Source organism: Wyeomyia smithii, chromosome 1, assembly GCF_029784165.1.
Source record: "Wyeomyia smithii strain HCP4-BCI-WySm-NY-G18 chromosome 1, ASM2978416v1, whole genome shotgun sequence".
Lineage (NCBI taxonomy): Eukaryota > Metazoa > Arthropoda > Insecta > Diptera > Culicidae > Wyeomyia > Wyeomyia smithii.
The window spans coordinates 1289221-1311565 of NC_073694.1; the positions used below are offsets into that span (position 1 = coordinate 1289221).

At 42.7% G+C, this 22345-nt stretch overlaps 2 protein-coding genes across 6 annotated transcripts; one reads left to right on the top strand and one right to left on the bottom strand.

Moving 5' to 3' along the window:
* Positions 1-2948: 2948 nt before the first annotated feature.
* LOC129722199 (gamma-tubulin complex component 3) lies at positions 2949-6236 on the bottom strand. Its single transcript, XM_055675490.1, has 4 exons — positions 5964-6236; positions 5700-5881; positions 4951-5647; positions 2949-4894 (listed from the first exon to the last, which is right to left on the bottom strand). The coding sequence occupies exons 1-4, from the start codon at positions 6049-6051 to the stop codon at positions 3198-3200; spliced, it is 2664 nt and encodes an 887-aa protein (XP_055531465.1). The 5' UTR covers positions 6052-6236; the 3' UTR covers positions 2949-3197.
* Positions 6237-11564: 5328 nt separating this feature from the next.
* On the top strand, positions 11565-20928 carry LOC129730745 (AP-3 complex subunit delta). Of its 5 annotated transcripts, none has more exons than XM_055690324.1 (10): positions 11565-11866; positions 11915-12393; positions 12453-12722; positions 12990-13063; positions 17665-17813; positions 17870-19011; positions 19072-19234; positions 19298-19453; positions 19512-19641; positions 19698-20928. In XM_055690324.1, the coding sequence occupies exons 2-10, from the start codon at positions 11932-11934 to the stop codon at positions 20263-20265; spliced, it is 3114 nt and encodes a 1037-aa protein (XP_055546299.1). In that variant the 5' UTR covers positions 11565-11866; positions 11915-11931; the 3' UTR covers positions 20266-20928. The 5 variants fall into 5 exon arrangements, with proteins under 5 accessions (XP_055546299.1, XP_055546289.1, XP_055546305.1 ...); XM_055690314.1 differs by having other exon boundaries at positions 11918-12393; XM_055690330.1 differs by having other exon boundaries at positions 11921-12393.
* Positions 20929-22345: the final 1417 nt, after the last annotated feature.

The window sequence follows — 22345 nt, forward strand, 5'->3', positions numbered from 1 at the left end:
GAGTGTTAAATCAGCCTTTCAATGTTTATTTTATCACAAGGAATACTTTATTCGCACTGTCAGTGATAACGCCAAGATGTGATTGGAATCTTATTCGATATTGAAGAACAAATGAAAAAATGACTGATACGCAAGCAGCAGGGTTATCTTTCTTGTAAAAGTATTCTACTTCATCCTTGCGGTCGTGGCTTTGCACACAACCCTCTTGTTTTTTTTGGAACAAACTCAAATTCACTGCTGCACCGGTGGTGTAAATTTTGTTTTATACCAGATATAAATTGAAAAAAATTGAAACTGGTATACGTTTTGGTCTATTTTTGTCACTTTTTGGAACAAGAAATAGATCAAGCTAAACTCAATGCTCACCTAATATTCTGAATGTATCTTAAAGCATTTTTTTTTCAGCTTTCCAATGGTGATGTCAAATTCAAAATCGGTGGTTGCGAACTTGCTCAAAAACACGTTTTTCTGATGAAATCCAAGATGGCGGCGAGATCCAAGATGGCGGTCTTTTTTTTCTACTTCAAATGAAAGCTCTATCATTCCTCTTGAAAACGATGTGTTGGTTGCAGGTTCAATGACAAATTTAAGAGAAATAAATCAATAAAAAGGTCAAGAATTGCTCAGAAAACAATTTTTGTAAAAACCGTTTAACCGATTTGTGCCCGAGGGGTCACTTAATATGAACTAACCAAAATGGTTTTCTCATTTTTTCGCTGCTTTCAATCATTTAGACATAAAAATATCCTTTTTGAAAGACCTCATGTCACCAGTGGGACGGTTTCAGCGAGAATTGCTCATTAGCAGAATGGACACCAATTATTTTTCAATAAATACATATATGTCAGCAATATACACTATTATAACAATTTAGTGAGAAAGTTTGGCTCGAGTAAGTAAAATGTTAAAAAACGTTTTAAATTTTGAGTGAAATTTATATAATATACATTATGCTATTTACCGCGATCATTGGTGCTTATTACGGGAGAGTTTACGGTGAAATCAGAGTGAAGTGAACACAATTCTACTACGGGACTCACGTAGGTTAACAAAACGTCGCGCAAAGTGACAACTGCTGTGAAGTCTGGGTTATGAGTTTCAAATCACTGAAATGAAAATTAGAATAGTGACGTTTTGCGTTGATTTTTTTCACGACCATTTTGAACAATGAAGTGAGTTCAAGAAGATGAGGAAGGTTTAAAATCCGATTGATTTGTGATCTAATGTTAATATATAGCAAATTTATTTTTCATTAACGAAACTCTCTTTGAGACTAACAAATTTTTGTGGCTAATGAAACGTAAGATAAAAAATTGATCTTTGAATTAAGTTTAGCGGTAGGACTTAAAAGCTTTGTCCTCTCGAAAAATGTCCTCATACAAAATTTCAGCTCAATCGATCTTCGGGAAGTGGTGCCTCAAAGCGGCCAAAGTTTTTTGACTTTTTTGACTGATGAAGTTCATGAACTGTTTGATATCGAATTTTTTTGTATGCCAAATGTCTTAGAAACGTATATAACGTCGAGATCTGGTCTTCTCTAATAAAAAAAATTCGAAGAAAAATTTTTGTGCTGGGAAACTCATTTCACTTGTCTTATTCTCATTTTCACTTCACTGTCAATCTCACTTCACGGAGATAGTTTCTGTCACCTCACTTTAAATGGAATCGGGAATAGGTCTCAAAAAGTGAAGTGAGCGTGGGAGTGAAATATATATTTTACCGAAAAGTAATTCCCGTAATAAGTAACATTGGCTGAATATCGCACTGAATATGAGCTGTCACAAACTTAGATCATTGCAATATTCGGCAAATTTGTAGTACTATTCGGGGACTACAAATTTGTAATATATCGTTTCTCAAAATTGTAGTGGTGGAGTAAGCTATCGGTAAAACGAAACGGCAAACGAAAAAACACCCAGAAATTGAATAAGCAAGCCGGATTTGAAACTCAAATAAAATTCATAACGTTTTCGAAATAATATGCAAAATGCTCGAAAATATTTTAAGAATTACGAACAAAATTGATAAAATCTAATTTATCAAGCCCGAACCAAACACCATGCGAGTAAAGCCCAGTACGCGAAGCGGGAAATCGCTTGAAGTCTCAAAAGCACACTTGTCCGATTATGATACATTTTTTGGTCCGATCATGATTCACCCTGGTCCGATCATGGTACAAAATCTATGATCAGGAAAAACGATATAATTAAATGAATTTACGTCGGATTTGCTATAAATTGTTATTTTTGTACACTAGACAAAAAGACTTTTCCGATAAATATATTTTATTTAGGATTCCATGTAATATTGATGGTGAAAATGTGACACGAAAAGCGATGTACCTTGAAAACAGTCTAAATTGGTCGGATCATGATACATTACCCTACTGCTTTTTATTATTTTGATGATTTCATACAATACTTTATACCCAAAGTTTTCGTATTGGATCCTAATCAGTATACGATTTATCAACAGGGTATGTAATAGTAACAGTTTTTACGAAACGACTGCTAAATAAAAGATGAATTAGGTGAATTCAACGAATATTTTGATAGTTTTACCAACAAATTTGCATTTTTTTTATAGCTCAACTGATGAAGACTTCACAGAAAGTTTTTTTGAGTTCGGTGAAAGAAAGCGTAGTCGTTTTTAATGTACTTACTACTTCACTTCACAATCCAATAAATATAGGTAATCGATTCGTTTAAAACACTTGGAAATAGCACTTTCTTCGTAATAATTTAACAAAACGATGATTTTTCACTTTCCAATAAATTGAAGGATGAAAAAAAGCAATGAAAACGTGATGCACTATCTTTCGCTACACCGTTTTCCACGGTCGCAGTTTAAATAATTGCACCGCTTTTAGTGCCACGCTAAACGCAATCTAACCAACAATTATAGTAAATTCTTTCTAAAGAATGTTCGAAAAAAATTATTTATAAGCGTTTATTTTGCAAACAGTGAAATGGCTATTCTATTGCTTCTTTTTTTTTTCTAGCAGTTTTAATTCTCAATATAATCGACACTAACGAACAAACTTGGCAACATTTCGCTTACTGAACTGATTGCTGCTTGCGGAACGCTTCAGGCGCTCACATCAGATCGCAACAGTTGTAGTAGCTAAGAGTACGAGTATTGGGGAGCAGTGCCTGCCAGCTGTGAACCGTTGCTTTCGCCGGAACAAGATACTGCCGTCAGTAGAGCATCGAACTGGAGGAGGCTTTTTTCGAGCGGAAACTGTTGGCCGCCATGCTCATACGCATATGCTGGAACGTGAGCGGGACGCTCAGTCTGCCGTCCCGATGCTTGTAGCACTCATTGTAATCCAACCGCATGCCCAGTTGTCGCAACGTTTCGCTGGTAGAAATCGTCAGCTGGTACAGAAACTGGCCGACGAAGTTATCGTACTCGTTGCCGATTTCCTGCAGCAGCGTTTGATGGGTGGCCAAGTGCTGTTCGAACGTTTTTGCCTGCTCGTCACGCTCGAGCATTCGCTCCGTGGTGGTACCGTACTGTCCCTTGCGTTCACTGGCTTTGATATGCTGCTGGAAGGCGCGACGCGCCTCATGCTCCTCGAAACACAACCGATAGAATCGCTCCTGCCATTCCTCGAGCTTTCGGACGGTGTGAAAAACGTGATCCAGCGTGTTCACAATCTGCTGCGAACTGTCGTCCAGAAAGATACCGATACGAATTTCCTCCAGAAACTGCTGGTGCGCTTCCAGGATGTCATCTAGTGCTTTAGCTTGATTAACCCGTGGTAAGAATTGCACCCAAGAGCACTCAATAACCTCGAACAGAATGTAGTACTGCATCTGACAGATGAAGTTAATCATTTGCGAGGTGGTCAGCTGTAGCCGCAGGATGATCGGACCGATGTGCTTCTGCAGGGGCCGAAGGGATTTCGCATCCAGCATTTGTCGCTTCCAGGTGCGGCACAGCATGAACTCAATGTGCTTCATGTTCCACAGGTGCTTGAAAAAGGTTTGATACCGGCACAACGAGGGTTCCAAGATTGTCGACAGCGGGCCGCTTACCTTGTACGTCAAACCGAACACATCCCAGCCGGATTCGCCATCGTAGTGGGAGAGGAAATGTACGTCCAGATAGTTTAGCACTTCCGGTTCGTCTTGCTCGGACGATGAAATGCGAACCGCCGACGCTAGTATGGAAAACAGATCGTGCTGGAAGATTTCGCTCGCCGGTCGGTCCAGCTCTGCATGGAGGTTTTCCATCAGTAAATCCGCGAAATGACCCTGACCCAAGAGGATGTAGTTGCGAAGGGCCTGCAGATGATCAAGCAGTCGGTGCGGTCCGAGAACTATGTCCAGCACCTGCTTGGAGGTGTTCAGATAAACGCTATCGATCAGCAGGTGCAACTTTGTCGTGCACACCGGTGAGAACAGAGTGTCCAGATTGTTCTCCAAACACTGCTTCAGATCGTTTCTCGCCTTGACGGGAGTTTTGTCCTGACAAACCTCGCGCAGAAAATTTATGCTCTTTCCGATAACCAGAATATGTCGCGCCATCGTTTCGGTGACAAAAACCGGCAACATGCTTCGCCGGATGCGATACTTCTGGTGCCACAGTTGATCGAAGCCAACTTCGCCGATTTCCTCGATGAAAAATTCGCAATTCGGATCGACGATTTCACCGTTGATCAGCCATCGAATGAGAGCATGCTGCAAGGGAACACAGGCTGCACGCAGCAGTTCAAGAGCACACTTTCGGTTTTCCGGATGGCCAGTGGTTGTGTAGTCGTATACGACCGTGGCCAGTGCACCCCCTTTAAGCTCTTTGCAAGAGTCGGAAATCAGTGCCAGCCACTGGAGCCGCTCCATAGGACCAGCCAGCCAGAGGCGTAGTTTTTTCAACGTTAAACGGTCACCATCTAGAAAACAAAGAGTTAAAACTTTGAGTTTTTCTTAGGACAGATTGCCAACCCACCTGATTCTCTCCGCTGGCGGTTTAAATCTTCCTGAAGAATAGCCAGCATTCCATAGTACTGCGTTAGTTCTCGCTGCAAAGCGGACATGTAGCCCTGACCGAAGTTACCCTTCATGTAACAGTCGCTTTTTGGATCGGTAAACTTCAGCACCCGGTTGTGGAAATGGCCAACTTCGGCCAACTGCAACAGCATTCCGGCATCGCCAATACTCAACGTTCGTCCCTTGATATGATCCAACTTAAACTCCCCTGTTACGATATGTTTACGCAGATACTTGCCCTGAATACCGGTGCAAGCGTAGATCACATCCTGGATCAGATGATCCTGGAGGTTAACGGAAGACGCTTGATTCTCCTCCTCCGACAGTTCCCCGGACGTTGTCGAACTGCGTCCATCTACTGCCATCGAACTTGCCCGGAAGGGCATCAATCTCATTCCTCCACCGGTTCCGCCATTATCTGTCGATCGGTTGCGCAGTTCAATCCTGGAGAAAATATTCTCCAACCCTCCTCCACAGGCATCCGATCCGAATGTCGTCCGAGAGCCGCCCGCTTGCGGTAAACTGCCTCCACTCATATCGCAACGCAAATCAACACTCAAATACTGACCGTGGCCGTTCAAACCAACTTTACCATCCGCCGAATCTGCCAGCAGTAGCAAAAATTCCAGGATCTGCGCCCTCCGTTTGCTTTCAGTCTAAAAATAAACTCCAATTAGGATAATTGGAACATAATCCTGAATTACTCACATATGCACTCAACTGCTCGTGCAACCCGTTAAACAGGGCACAATCACTCTGGCGATGGCCACCGCCCCCACTGCTAAGATGCTGCCCGATTCGGGCTACTATGGAGTTCTCATCACTGCCGGAGGCAGAAATCGAATTCGGCGTATTGGCAATCAGCTGCGTCGCACCTTTCAGCAGACCACCTAACAAATAAGCAAATTTTGAGACCCAACTTTTCGGACCCAGTAACATTACCGGGCAAAAATAAAAACAGATTGTCCTCACCGTGATGCTCGCCGCCAGCTAAGCTTTTGCACAACTTTCGCAGCAGCTCGTAGATTTCGGTGTAGTTTTGCTGGCGCTGGGAATGCATCTCGTCTCGCCAATTCGCAGGAATGCAGACAAATTTCGCTGCGGTCTGCGACCCCACTTATCGCGCTTTACTCGATCAAAAAAACAACACAAATACAGCACACAATAATTGGATCTATGCGCGAAGCGAATGAGGTGTGTGATTTTTTTTTTGCTCTTCTTGTTTTCTTTTACCCGCTTTTTCCAGCAAACCGAAACGGTAACTGTCAAACGTATCGAGAATTCATAGGGATGTCAAACTAACTATACGATTGTTTGCACCCCAGTGGACTTGGGTTTTACGAAAAAAAACGGGAACAAGGAAAACCGCAGCCTGGTTTTCAAATTGAGAACTATGTTGCATAAGGCTGCACACAATGTTTTGTTTCATGGATGAACTCCAATTTGTATCACATTTGTATTATCACACCTTTCTGAGCTTGATTCTTTGCTGTTTTGTTAAAAAAACATGAGTTTAATTTGGATTATTTTATTTTGGTGGCTAATTTGCCATCCTGGAATGAATTCAAGGACATTTTCATTGTTGGTTTTTTCTTGTGCCGTTATTTCGACAATCTAGGCTTGTTTTTTTCCTGACTTGAGAAAACGATTTTCCGCAATTCTTATCTCTATTCGAAACCCTTTCCGTTTAGGACTTTCAAAGCATCCAGTTATTTACGGGGTTATATACCTTTTTGCTCGAGAAAAAAGAGCAAAACTTGGAACTTTTTAAGCGTCTAGCACCGGTCCAATTGCATAGAAGTAGTAACTTTCTGAAAGTTCACGCAAAACACGTTTGTTCATAGAAATACCAATTATTTGGCGAGTAATGGCCGTTTCCTCGAAATGCTTTTTTTTGGCAGAGGTTTGCGGTGTTTAGGATAGCGACGCAGCAGATCAATTGAAATCAAAAACCTCATTTAAAAGTGTGCCGGGTTGTTTTCATAAGTATTTTGTTTTCAGTACAAACCGGGAACGTTTTTCCCGAAAAAAGTAGGAGGGTGGTATTCAAGACACGACCGCATGACGTTGAGTACCGTATTCTTATAAAAAAAAAAAAAAATATTCCATTGAAGCAAATAGTAGAGGGAATTGCAACACTTCTTTTACAAAACTTCTGTAACAAAATTTCGAGGCACCAAAAGGTACCAGTTGCCGATTATTCTCGTTTACTGGTTAGTCCGTCCAGAATTTCAGCCATTTTAGTATTTTGCAGTAGCCATTTACTACTAAAAGCCACCAGCATAACGGGTGAAACCGGCACGAGATGACCGGTACTATTTTGTCTTTCCTCCTTTCAGCTGCTAATACCTAGCATCCGCATGTCGCTGGTGCAGTTTTGGAATCAAAATGATGGGGCGCCGGCCGCTGTCGTAAAATTAACACCAACAAACAGATGCATATTTGCAGGGTTTTATCCGCTAGCAGCAGCATTTTGTAATAAAACAGAAAATTCAATTAGCCGCTTCTGTAACAAAAATTCGAGGCACCAAAAGGGGCCAGGTGCCGAATATATCCATGTTTTTGGTCAGTCCGTCCAGAATTCTTTCAAGATAGCGTCCGTATGTAGCCGGTACGGTTTAGTAATGAAACTGATGGGGTGAAATGTTCGAACGGTACGTTTTATACCAAGGCTTCGTCAGATAAATAAAAAGAAGATGGAGCTACATAGGTGATGGAATGGTAAGGAAAAATTTTTCTTGAAAGCTGCGCCGGCCGCTGTCGTAATATTAACACCAACACAAACATGCATTTATGCAAGGTTTTTTCCGCTTGCAGCAGCATTTGGTAAAACAGAAAATTCAATTAGCCGCTTCTGTAACAAAATTTCGAGGCACCAAAAGGGGCCAGGTGCCGAATACATTTTTGTTTTTGGTTAGTCCGTCCAGAATTTCAGCCATTTTAGTATTTTGCAGTGCCATTTATTGCTAACAGCCACCAGCATAACGAGTAAAACCGGCACGAGATGACCGGTACTCTTGTCTTTCCTCCTTTCAGCTGCTATCACCTAGCATCCGCATGTCGCTGGTGCAGTTTTGGAATCAAAATGATGGGGCGCCGGCCGCTGTCGTAAAATTAACACCAACAAAAAGATGCATATTTGCAAGGTTTTTTCCGCTAGCAGCAGCATAAACATCGGAAACAGAAAGTGACCACAACAATAACAACAAAGTCAGATCGATTGTATCCGTTAGTGTCGACTGTGCTTGGGAAGAGAGGTAGTGATTGGCTGCGCGGTATGATTTAGACAATCGATATTGATTACCAATTTTTCAATAGTGTATCTCAAAAAATAGTTTGTTTTTGTTACATAAATTTAACCGTAAAAGAATTTCTGATCGATTGATGCCAAAACCTCGAAAACCTGATTATAGATGACTGCAAAATAAGCGCTCAAAACCTGACCACTTTTCCCTGGTTTTCTCTGGTTGAATTACTAGATTTTCAAATTCAGGGGCCTAACTTCGATATAGACGTTAGTCAACGTCAAAAACATGTTTTAAACGCTGAAAATTGCATTAAAACTTTTTTCGGCAAAGTTAAGCTTCGTGTATCAAAAATCGATTATTTAGCGACCGAGAAATTTAAGAACGAACCTTAAAAAAAAGATGAAGAAAATCGGTTCAGTAGTTTCGCCGCAATCGTAAACACGGCAAAGTCATTTATTTTTTTTTGAGAAACACCATTCCGAGATAAACGCGTATAAAGTTTCAAGTTTAGCTTATGCGAAGAAGCGCGCTGCAAATTATTCTAACTTTCTTCCTTTTGCTCAGATCTTCATGAAATTTTTTAAAAATGTTTCAAGATGTTGTAAAGGATAATACAATAAAAAATCGGTGTTTCGAAAACTAAAAAGGTATATAACGCCTGATTGAGAAATGTTTTTCATGAGCTCAAAAAAAAGTTTTGACGTGGGACTACGTCTTTCTTCACTATACTAAGGTACATTCTATGAAAACTAGATTTAACATGTACCGTTTTTGGTTGGCGGAATGGAAGATTTTAGATGCTAATAGCACTCAAACAACTGTTCCGATTCCAATAGTTTATATACCGTTGGAAAGCTAAAATATACAAGATTTGTATAACATGATCATTTTAGTTACCATTTTCTTATTACTGCGTGAAAATTGCGGAAAAGTTTAAAGGTCGAATATCCACATACATTTTTCATACCATTGGTATATTTACCTAACGCAGACTTCAAAAACATAGACGAAATGACTTCACGCATTCAATCATTGGCTAGCAATGCCGCATTCATCACCCATAGTAAGCGACGAAGAAAGAAAGCAGAGATGCTTCCACGTGATTGGTTCTTACCCCAATCACCCAAGTTCCCCTTTAGTGACGCTATAAACTTTCCGTGTTGAGAGAAGATCATTCCCTGGTCGACCGCCAAGGCCATTGGAAGACTTGGAAGCCGTTTGGGTGCTGCCGATAGTGTAGGTATAGTGTGTCGTATATCAAGCGTGTGCTGAGTAGCGTGTGGGTGTGTATGTGTGGGTGTGTGTATATGTGTGAGTAGTGTGTGCGTGTTTGTGTGTGTATGTGTAAGTAACGTGTGTATGTATGAGTAAGTAACGTGTGTGTGTGTGTATGTGTAAGTAACGTGTGTGCATATGTGTAAGTAACGTGTGTGTGTGTATGTGTAAGTAACGTGTGTGTGTGTATGTTCAAGTAACGTGTGTGTATGTGTAAGTAACGTGTGTGTGTATGTGTAAGTAACGTGTGTGTGTATGTGTGCGCGTGTTTGTGTGTGTGTAGGTGTGAGAGCACCGGGTATGTGAAGAAGTTTGTGAGGCTTAAGCAAAAAGTGATGAGAAATTGCATGAGACTGTTATGCATTTATAGGCAGTTCATATACTATCAAAACACGAAACTTACGTCGTCAAAGTGTGAAGCAGCTTTAATGGGGGCATTATACGAAGCAAATATTTTCTCGAAATGACGATCAATATTTGCTTGCTGTGTTATATCAAATTAAACGAAAAATTAGGCAAATATTTGCTTCGTCTAATGTCATTCTTTGCCAGTTAGTTCACTACTGAGTGAAGTGATTTTTTTCTTTGTTCATTAATAAAATTGTTTGAAACCTGTGAATTGATAAAAAAAAAGTTTAAAACTCGTAAATCAATGCGACCAGAAATAAATAAATAATTAAAACTCAGTCTGTGCAACTTGGGTCGTGACCGTAGTTTCACATGAAAAATCATCTTTGCAGGTTAATAACGTAGACAGCATTTGATGCTCTTAAACTAACTTATTCAGAGCCGTTTTGAACGGATTTTTTAGTATTCCATCATTTTCCTACGGTTTGTACTGAATTTGCCTTCACACTTAATATTTCTTGCCGGGTCTCGGTAACTTATTGCCGAGAACGACACCACTGAGTGCTCGGTTAAAAAAATAATGACAGCTGTTATATTTTTTCGTAAATCTCGGTTCACCCAACTGAAATTCCGGCACAAAATATCCGAAATCTCGGTAGTAATATTTTGTGCCGGAATTTTAGTTAGGTTGAACCGAGATTTACGATAAAAAGTGACAGCTGTCATTATATTTTCAACCGAGCACTCAGTGGTGCCGTTCTCGGCAATAAGTTACCGAGACCCGGCAAAAAAATTTAAGTGTGTTGTTCAATGCCTGCCCAACACTCAGCTTACTCCCAATAAACTGAAAGTATTGGACACTCCAGTAAGGAAATGTAGCACGAGCAGGAACATTGGGCCCAACGGAACATTGTCAGCATATCTGAAGCGATTGTTTGATGACATGAAAACCCTGGAACCTACACTTCTGCAAATATTCGCAACAAAAACCGATCATGAATTTCGGATTTGAACTTGAAGAAGTTTTGTTTTTCATTTCGTTTTCATGCGAATTGATAATAAAATTGTAAACAATTTTTTGATACCTTTTATTAATAAACTTTATTTGAAATTAGTTGTCAGTTCATCCAACTAACGAACACGATTCGCTAGTTGGGTGGCAGTTGTGTTCCAACCAACGAATTTCTGCTGTATTAAATTTTAACCTGTTCCACTTTTCCGGCAACACTGCCCAACTCGTATCGAAAATCGAAATTTTTTCACAAGGGAAATTCATAACCATAAGGAAAAACAATAAGAAGCCCAAATGACACGTACTGTCTTATGTGATGAGCAGGGATGCCACATGTACAGATTAATCTGTATTTTACAGATTTTTGGCCGAAGTAACGGTACAGAATCTGTATATACAGATATACAGATTTTCGTCGAAAAGTACAGATTTACAGATTTTTCGAAATTGACATTAATTTTTAAAAACAATCCAAATTTTATTTCATTAAATATTAAGCAAATTGAACATATTTTCAACTCCTCACACATTTTAAGCTGAAAATTTCGTTTATGTACCATAAAAACTTAAAAAATACAAAGTTTTTTATGTTTAAACAATACAGATTTTTTTTACAGATATTTCTGTTCCAGATACAGATGCTCAGATTTTTTCAAGGGAAAACACAGATTTAAATGTGGCAACCCTGGTGATGAGCTCGCGAGTTGGGTTTTAAGTTGCGTGCGAGTTGTCGTGTGTGAGAGAGAGTCAAAGGCAATTTTTCGCTGCTGACTGTTTATCGTGAAAGCTGCAGTCTATAGCTGCGAACGGTGGCCAATCTGCACCGGATCCGATCCCGTCCATATTGACCAAACGAACAAACAAAACGACGGAGGCCAACAGTATGCGGCAGTAGGCCCGCAGAGAGACAAGCTGCTGATGGAAGAAAAAAGAAAGGCTCAGCCTGTGTACGAGTCAGCATAACGAGAAGGAGGAGGAAAAAAACACGAAGAGTAAGTAGCTAACGAAGAACGCAAAACAGTTCCACTTAAATCTAGTAGTAGCAGCTGGTTCCGCAATGGCACTACGGAAGGTGAAGGGAAACTTCGAACGGATGTTCGACAAGAATCTCACGGACCTGGTCCGGGGTATCCGCAACAATAAGGATAACGAGGCGAAATATATTGCCCAGTGCATGGAGGAGATTAAGCAGGAGCTGCGACAGGATAACATAAACGTGAAGGCGAACGCAGTTGCAAAACTGACCTACTTGCAGATGTGCGGCTACGATATTAGTTGGGCCGGTTTCAACATCATCGAGGTAATGAGCTCGAATCGATTTACGTGCAAAAGGATTGGCTATTTGGCGGCCAGCCAGTGTTTCCACCCGGACAGCGAACTGCTCATGCTGACCACCAATATGGTCCGGAAGGATCTCAGCTCAACCAATCAGTACGATGCCGGTGTGGCACTGTCCGGCCTCAGCTGTTTCATATCGGGCGATTTATCGCGGGATCTAGCGAATGATATCATGACCCTGGTGAGTCTCATAATTAAGTTCTTTTTTTTTCCTCCAATCTATAAAGTAATATATTTTAGATGAGTTCCACACGGCCCTACCTGCGCATGAAGGCGGTCCTCATGATGTACAAAGTGTTCCTCCGCTATCCGGAGGCACTGCGACCTGCCTTCCCCAAGCTGAAGGAAAAGCTCGAGGATCCCGACCCAGGTGTCCAGTCAGCGGCCGTGAATGTCATCTGCGAGCTAGCAAGAAAGAATCCGAAAAACTACCTTTCGTTGGCGCCGATCTTCTTCAAGCTGATGACCACTTCCACCAACAACTGGATGCTGATCAAGATTATCAAACTGGTATGTTCAAATTTTCCCCATCGTTTAATCCCTCACTTCGGTTTCGTTTGATTTCTTTATGATTTTCTTCACACAAGTTTGCCAGCCTGACGACAATCGAACCGGCACTCGGCAGAAAGTTGACTCATCCTTTGATTGAGTTGATTTCCAGGTTTCTGAATGCAGCAGCATGCACTGCTGCTATCTTACCGCTAGGCGCACTCGTGTGTGCGGTGTGTTGTGTTTGTTTTTATGTTGTAATGAAAACATACCATTCTCCCATTGCAGTTTGGTGCTTTGACTCCGCTAGAACCTCGACTAGGCAAAAAGCTAATTGAACCGCTGACCAATTTAATTCATAGGCAAGTGTTGTTTCCTTGTAGAATGTGTTATGCTAGATGAGTAGTTGGTGGTAGCTCGGGAACTTTCCAGTGGGAAAATCAGTACGTTTTCGATGTTTGTGCGCTTGTTGACTATTCCGATCAAAGCAACCTGGTCAGAATTATCAATTTTCCTGTCTTTTGATTCAAAGAAAAATATTTCGATATTTTCAAAGAACGTTATTAGTATTCGCCTTCATCTACGTATATTTATAAAAGTGTTGTATATTTATAAAAGACTTGATAATTGTGAATAATGTATCGGAAGATAGAGATTTTTAAATGCGCAAAATAGTTTTCACTGATCCATTCGGGAAACGATGCATAATAACAAAACCTTAAAGTCAGTTTGCAGTCCATTCCGTTTTGTTTCGGCAAATAGTCCATGGGTGATCTTAGTTCTTTCATCTGCTTGACAAAACGCCTTTAAGAACTGATAGCTCCAAGATACGATCGAAGCTTAAAATTTGCAAAATTGCGGTTGTCTTCGCTAAATCAGGACCTAAGCCGTCTTAGTCTATGATATGACCTTCAGATGAAAACCGTACGTTTTGATCCGTTACTTCATAAAGGTTTCGATTGTATTTTTCTGTCGTCCTAAAACGGCTCTACTCCATGAATACCAGCGACCATGCTGTCAATAATGAGCTGGGAGAAATAACGGCAGCCAGCCGAAATAAGTGAAAATATTATCTTCATAGTACTGGGCAAGATGCGCCAACGCGTGTTGAAGTAGCAGCCGATCAACGCAAAAATGTGTAAGTTAAGTATAAAGGCCGGTTCTTCCACTACTGCATTATCAACGTGCACTGCCCACATGAAGGAAGTCCCGATGACGAGAAAGAAGTGTCCTACGCACAGCTGAAGCAGGTTACGGTAGCTGCCCACGACGGGACGTAAAACTCGTCATTGGGGACATGAATGCGGATGCAATGTACAAACCGATAATCGGGCCAGATACAACCCGTAGTATCGTAGTCCGAAGTACCTTCCCCCGCAAAGATATCGTGGAGATCACCTGACCAACAGATAAAGAATCAAATCGATCCCGTTCTAATCGACGTCTGCAAGCGCCCAAAACTCTCGACGGTATAAAATACCCACAGAAGTCAAACGCCGCGACCAAACATCGAGTAACTGCGGGACGTCGGGGTTGCACAGGAATACGCGCAGCAGCTGGAGGCAGCGCTCTCAGAGATTGCTCTTAGAGATGGCTTAAGGAGCATCCGATCCGCTATAGGTAACACTACTGTAGCGCTACTAGGTACTAGAGCTCCGAATCATAGAATTGACTGGTTTGACGGCAAATGCAAACAGTTAGTCGAGGACAAGAATGCAACACGGGCGAGACTGCTGCAACACCGCACGAGACCGAACGTGCAACGATACCAACAGACCGGAATAGGCAAAACTCAGTCTTGCGGAAGACGAAGCGTCAGCAGGAAATCGAGATCGCGAGGCAGTGGAGGAACTGTACCGTGCAAATGACACACAAAAGTCCAAAGAGAAACTGAAAAGCTCCCGCAAAGGCTATGTTCCACAAGCTGGCATGTGCAGGGACCCAAACGGCAACCTTCTCACGAAAAAGTGTGAGATGACCGAAAGGTGTAAGCAGTCCTACGACGAGTACCTTAACAGCGATGTAGCAAAGAGCGTGGACGAAGTAACAGTTTGTCTCGGTGTATCCGCAGATAACGACGGAATTCCAGCCCCTTACCTTCAAGAGGTGAAAGAGGAGATCGGCCGGCTGAAAAACAACAAAGCAGCTGGAGCTTACCTATTCCCACCAGTTGTGGCTAAAGCGGGGGTTATTGTCAAGATTTTGGAGGAGGAGATAGTACCGGCGGAATGGATGTAGGGTACAGAGGGTACAAAAAGGGCAACAAGCTGGATTGCTGCAAATACCGTACAATCACGCTGCTGAGCGCCGCCTACGCTATGGCAGATTATGCACGATTACGGTTTTCCGGATAAACTGACACGGTTGGCAAGTCAACGATGGATCGGGTGATGTGCGAAGTTGAATTTCGGGTCCCGTCTGAATGCGGTATATTTTTCCAAGTCTATCATATTTTCAGTTCGCCAATTTTTCGTTTTCCCAGCTGCAAACACTAACTGCTTCTTATGAACTCTCGAGTCCCTTCGAATCTCGACGAGGAATTTTAGTGCTTTATTTAATATCGGAAGGTGTAAAAGAATGCGCGGATATTGGCACGAGTGGCACGATATTCAGGTGATCCGTTCAGGTTTTTGGCTTCACCAGCGACATCGACATCGACATCTCAAGGTTTCGTGCTTGAGAAGATGACGGAAACGTACATCAGTCTGAAGGATGAAGCCTGACCATTTGTACTAACCATAAACGCATCAAAGATTAAATATATGAAAGGAAGAGGTTCCTGAGAGGACCGTATCAACTTCCAACCACGAATTCATATTAGCGGTGATGAAATCGAGATGGTAGACGAGTTTGTGTTCCTGTTCGTGACTGCTGACGATGACACCAGCAGAGAAATTCGTCGACGCATCATGGTAGGAAATCGTGCCTACGCTCGAATGACATGCGCCGCCGCACGAAATTGACTATCTACAAAACACTGATCAGACCGGTAGTCTGGGAGAATCACTCATTCGTTCAAATCTGCTCAATAAAGTAGCCTTCACAGACGACATGGCTGGGGAGCTGCAAACATGGACCTAAATGAATAGAGACGACTTCTTCGAACAGCGAGGGACACGTCGGCTTGGAGCTGATTGGTAAAGTAAGTATTTACATTCGACTTAAGCTGTGCCTAGTTGTTCATTGTAGAAAAGAGTGTTGGCACTTCAAAGAAGCATGACAGGTAAACAAATTTCGATTCCCATTTGAAATTCGGTAGTAGGAGACTGTAAGGTCGTGAACATCCTGGCGCAGCCTGCGCTGCGAAGGCGACAGTTCTTCTTAGGGCTGAACATTAACCCACGGCAAGGCGAACCGTCATCGCAACGCAAGTCGCGTCAGTATGGGTCCGATCTAAGGAAAACCTATCCCAACGGAAAATTACAATTACAGGAAATCTGGAAAAAGTACAAGAAACTCGGATCTGTGGCTGACAAAACACGCAGAAAATGTGTGCGTAAAAAGGTTCTTCTACTGATACAATGATCATCTGCGAAATGAGAAACAAATCATCGGTGACCATTTGATCCATCAAGGAAAACCTCCAGTTTCAGGGTCCGAACACGGGTTACGGAGCAAGTTCGCATGCAAACTATCTAAACAACTATCTTCGGAAACGTATTTTGTGGACTGACGAATGGATGTTTAAGATCTTCAATCAGAAACGACGGGGGAAAACCAGGTGAAGCGTTACAGGATCGTCATCTACAGCCTACGATAAAGCACGGTGTTGGAAACATCATGGTCTGGGGCTGCCTTGTCTGGGCTGGAGTAGGAAACTTGATTCAAATAAACGGTATCTAGCTCAACCACTTCGCCATCAATAATGAAAATCTGCGTGAGACAAAACCAACGGTTAGCCTGCGCAGTTGCCTATGTGGGAATGAAATGGCCTGTTAAATAACCTCACGCTGCTATGAACAGCGATATCGGCAGATTAGGCAACACTGAACAGAAGTGAAGAACACGTCAGCTGGCTTCCCTGTACGACCATTGTTGTTGAGGGGTTCGTCATAATGGGGTTGTTGTCAAACTACAGGTAATAAAATTGCGGTGTCAGGGGGGTGGAACTACCTGATCAAAGTCCAGACTGGAACCCTATCGAGAATCTCTGGGCAATTCTGGACAATAAGGTTGACAAATCTTGCGTAGCGAACGAGGACACATACTTTACGTCGTTGGCAAGAGCCTGGAGGGATATCAATCCACAACACCTAGAGAATTTGGTAGAGACCATTCCGAATCGCCTTCAAATAGTGATCGAAGCTCACGGTTGTTATATTCTATACTGAAGATCTTAAGTTACATAACCATTGTTTCTCATTATGAAGTTCTTATGGGGATTTTTTCTTGTCGTTTTATCGATAAATTCTGATTATTAACTTCACGAACTTCGTTTGAAGCATAAATGATCTGTAGGGGGAATAGAGGCATAATGAGCACCCTAACTTGGATGCTGATTTAAGCATGGAAAACGACAAAAATTTTAAGCTGTCTCCAGTGCAAAACTTGAATTAACTATCTATAATTAAAGGTACACTTTTAACAAATTGAAAAGTTTATCGTATAATGGTGAAAAACACAAATAAGATTCATGCATCAAAAACTAGCAATCAGTCGATGTTTTGGGCACAATGAGCACCCCACTGGGGCATAATGAGCATTTTGCTTCTGGGCCCATAACCTACGGCTGTAGTGTTAAAATGGTGATGATCATATTTGAACATGATGCACATAACAGCTTTAATTAAACAAATTTAAGCATCACACATTTAAAGTAATATTTGAAAGACACCATCGGCATTGGTAAGTTTTTTCTCGAGCTACTCAAACCTAATAACGCTTAGAAGAGAATCCGTCATACCGTTCCTTTCTAAACTTCAATCTTTACTTGCTCCATTTCTCCCTCCCATACAACTAACAGCACTTCGGCGATGAGTTTGCTGTACGAGTGCATCAACACGGTGATCGCGGTGCTGATCAGCATCAGCAGCGGAATGCCGAACCACAGTGCTTCCATCCAGCTGTGCGTGCAGAAGTTGCGTATCCTCATCGAGGATTCGGATCAGAATCGTAAGTATTTCCACCCACTATTAAGCTTTTCACACCATTTATTTTACTCCACACAGTTAAATACCTGGGCTTACTGGCGATGTCCAAGATCCTTAAAACCCACCCGAAGAGCGTACAGGCGCATAAGGATCTGATCCTGGCCTGCCTAGACGATAAAGACGAATCGATTCGACTACGGGCTCTCGATCTGCTGTACGGAATGGTATCGAAGAAAAATCTGATGGAAATCGTGCGTCGATTGCTAGGGCATATGGAACGAGCCGAGGGCTCCGCATATCGCGATGAGCTGCTTTTCAAGGTGATCGAAATATGCTCCCAGGGATCTTACCAGTACGTGACCAACTTCGAGTGGTATCTGACCGTACTGGTGGAACTGATCCAGCTGGAGGCTGGTTCGAAGCACGGTAAAGTGATCGCCACCCAGTTGTTGGATGTTGCGATCCGTGTGCAAGCCGTTCGTACTTTTGCGGTCAACGAAATGTCCTCCCTGTTGGCGTCCTATCCAGTTACATCTCAGAACAGTACCATGCACGAAGTGCTCTACGCGGCGGCTTTTATTGTCGGTGAATTTGCGAATCATCTGGACAATCCGGAGCAGACTCTGAACACGCTACTGCAACCCCGCCAGGTGCCCGGTCATATTCAGGCCGTCTACGTGCAGAACACTATGAAATTATTTTCCAAATTGGTGCACGACTGTCTGGAGGAGGATAATTTGGAAGATATCCGGAAGTATTGCACAATGGTGCTTGAAGGACTTACGGTTTTCCTAAGTTCGGGGGACATTGAAGTACAGGAACGGGCGAGCTCGGGTTTTATGATTATACAGATGTTGAAGGATCAGCTGGACGGAACATCTGAGTCGGAGATTATCCCGGAAATCGGTGCGTCGGCTGAGCCAGAAGTACAAGTTCTAGGAAAGCCCTCGATCCCAGAAGATGTGGCGGATTTGATTCGGGAGATACGCGAACTGTTCGAGGGTGATTTGAATCCAGTAGCACCGAAGGCACAGCATAAGGTTCAGGTACCGGAGGGATTAGATTTGGATGCGTGGATTAATACTCCACCGCCGTCGAGTAGCGAATCCAGTGACGAGGAGAAAATTTCCCTCTTCGGTCAACCGTACGAAGATCACGAAGCGAATGGGAACCACAAGGCCTACCGCAAGACGGAACAAAGCCAGGAAGAGTTGGAAAGGGTAAAATTTATCACTGATTAGGTAGTTTTTGCTCAGAGCTAATTTTTTGTTAATTTTCAGATTCGTGAGGCTCGTATCCAGGAACAATCGAACAATCCTAACTATCTCAAACCAACGAAAAAGATTACTCCCAATCAAGATGACTACCAAAATACCGCGTCGGAGAACTACGAAGAAATCCCGATTGCGGAAATTGCGCTGGAAGTTCCTCTTCAAATTGTCTGTAAGTTGTTTTATTTTATTTTTGTTTTCTGTACCGGGGTTTCATCCTTTTTGTATGTTACAGCCACTAAGCGGTCGGACAAATACTTGCTGGAGCAGCAGCAATCCAAGTCTACCAAATCGGCAGCCGGGCAGCAGAGCAAAAAAAGCAAAAAGAAGTCGAAGCGACACAAGCGAAGCAGTAAAGCTAAATACAGCGAAACGGATTCCGACAGCGATGGTAAGCAAAGAGACAATATTTTGAAAGCATGCTAAAGTAAAACGATTTGATGTTCTAGATCCAAAGCCATTGCATGTCGTCAACACGGTGGTCGAGCTGCCGGAGGGTGCAATCATGTCTGACAACGAGGAAAAAACGGTCGAAGACCCGAACGATCCTCACCGGGCGTTGGACATCGATTTGGATATGTGAGTGTTTCCTACTGGTAATCAAATTTTTTTCTGAACAAAGAAATTCTTTTTAGACCAATCGTGGAGGAACGATCATCTCGCCGGTCAAAGGTCAAAGCTGCCCAGACTAGCGGCCTTCTGGTCGATCCCGTGGAAGGCAGTTCTGCTACGGCGCCAAGTAAACCGAGACGCAATCTCCCAAGTGCCGCGGATGCGGATGGCAACGAGGCGTCGGAAAAATCCGCAAAGAAGGAGAAGAAAAAGAAGGATAAAGATAGAGATCGAGAGCGGTCGCATCGTCGTCGCCACAGGCGATCAACAGAGGAGCAAGAAGAACCCCCCAAGGAAGTACAGCACGCAGCAGCAACCAAGTCCAACCGAGAGGGTTCTTTGGAACTGCTCGATCCGCTGGAGATCGAAAAACCAACCGAAGCAGAAGAGAAGAAAAAATCCAGCAGAAAGAAACATTCAAAGGAGAAAAAGAGTGCCAATCTGGACGAGTCCACTGGTGATCAGGAAGCGACGGAAAAGGTCCATCGCAAGAAGAAAAAATCCAAGAAGGAAAAATCCTCTCGGAGTGAAAAAATGGCCGACTACGAGGAGGCGCTTGGAATCTCCACTCCCAGCAAGGAGGTTATTTAATAGATACAGGAAGTTTAGCATACCAGCAGCAAGAACAAACCAGCCGGCCTTTACTGTCCGACCTACTATAATAGTCTATCCGTTTTTTCCTACGCCTAGTAACTCAAAGTACTCATTATCATTACGGTATGATTATCAGTTATGTTTCTTCAGACGGAACAACTTTATGCCGCCTTTTTCCCGTTTCCGTTGAGAGCTAATCTATTATATGCGCGAGAGAAACAGCAAAAAAAAAACGTAAACCTTAAAAGTAGTAGACATAAATACAGCCAATTTCCAGACTCGCGCGATCGTGCGAGTAGTAAATAAAAATTAAATGCCGAGAGAGCGAACAGACTTACTCAATTTTACCATGTTGGAGATTGACCACAGAGAAAAAAAAGAAAGAAAAAGCTGGGCCTCGGTAAAGTTTGTTGGCCGCCGATGTTTTGGAATACGCAATAAAGATAGTTTAACACACATTTGCTGCACCTACTGAATCGTAATCCGTAGACCTAAGAACGTAACATTGCGTAATGAACAAGAAAAAATACAGAGAGGACATACATCTTACCTAACAGATGATGATTGTTAATTAATCAGTAATTACAGGCATATGAGCATTATATATTAGTGCATTATTAAAAAAGTAAAACTGTCAAAATATATAGATAATTTATCATATATCTTGAAAATTGTTTGTGTTCGTGGTTGAATGGTATCACAATCTGCGTTGCTATAGAAAAAGGGCTTATTTACTTTGTTGGCCGACGGATCGTTTGCCGGTCTCTACTTCCACTGCGCACATCCACCGAGTGCGAGGCCTACCTCTGAGTCGACGGGCTCTTCTTGTTGACTATGTGTTCAGCCCACTAAAACCTACCCCGCTGTTTTACCTTTATTAGATCGGTAAGTTTGTATACCTGGTAAAACTCGTGTAATTCATGCGTCTGCGATCATAGAACTTTGCGCTCAAAAACTTCGAGCGCTCGATCAGCTTCCTTCAGCGTCCATGCTTTATATTCGTAGAGGGTAACCGGGAGGATCAGCGAGTTTGCAAACTACGGGACCAAAGCTGACTACGTAGACCGTAGAAAGCCCTGTTCGGAGCTGCAACTCATCGTTTAGCCTCGCCTCTTATATCGTTGTCACATGTAATAAGCGTACCAAGATAAACGAATTCTGCCACCACTTTAAATCGTTCCCCATCAATCTCCACTTCAGCACCAACATCACCGAAATTTCCACGCTCCCTGCCCTGCTTGTTTTGGAAAAGTTCATGCTGAGTCTCAACTTCACCGGTTCCCTATTAAAAGGTCTGCTTGACGGTCCTCCGATGTTGAAAATTGGAGAACGCATCTCCATCAACGTTACGAAAGCGACTGATGTCTTGCCAGCTATCCGCACGCATAATTTCGATCCTCTTGCGTCATACGGCTCAGCTTAATTAGTTTCGTCGGAAAACCGTGTCTAGCGTTATCTGCTACAGCTCCTTTCTTCTCACTGAGTCGCCCTAAAACCTACAAACTGATGGTCTGCAAGTTATACTCCCGGAACTCATCAAGGATCTGTCGCAGGGTGAAAACACATTACACATCACCGATACGGGTAAGTTCCTGCTTCTGACTCTGTTGACTATTCTACAGAAGCTCCTTACGTCGTTTCTAGCAAAGTTGTCTTCTGCACTGGCGAGTATCAGCTTCTTCCGACGGTGGACTCTATTTTCGGCAGCTCTTGCCTTCCTGTATCTTTCTATACTCTGACGTGTGGTGTGGGCAAGTGACTCCTTGCAAGTCTCTGTGCAAGATTTCAGCACGTTCGACAACCGTACGCGGATAACGGTAATGTTGCCACCTGACATGGATGTTTTGCTCGGGGTAGATAACGGTCAGAGTCAATGTTTGGTCCCCGAAAAGACCTAACATCAGTAACGTCCAAGTGCCGACCGTCAATCAGTACGTGCTCGATCTTGAGGCAGGCTTCTCCATTTGGATTGGGCCTCCAGGTGTGTTTCCGAATATTTAAACATGAAGCTACATGTGGACATTCCTCTGGCCGCGGCAAAGCCTCAGGCCATTTTCGTTGCGAGTGAAGGCTACAC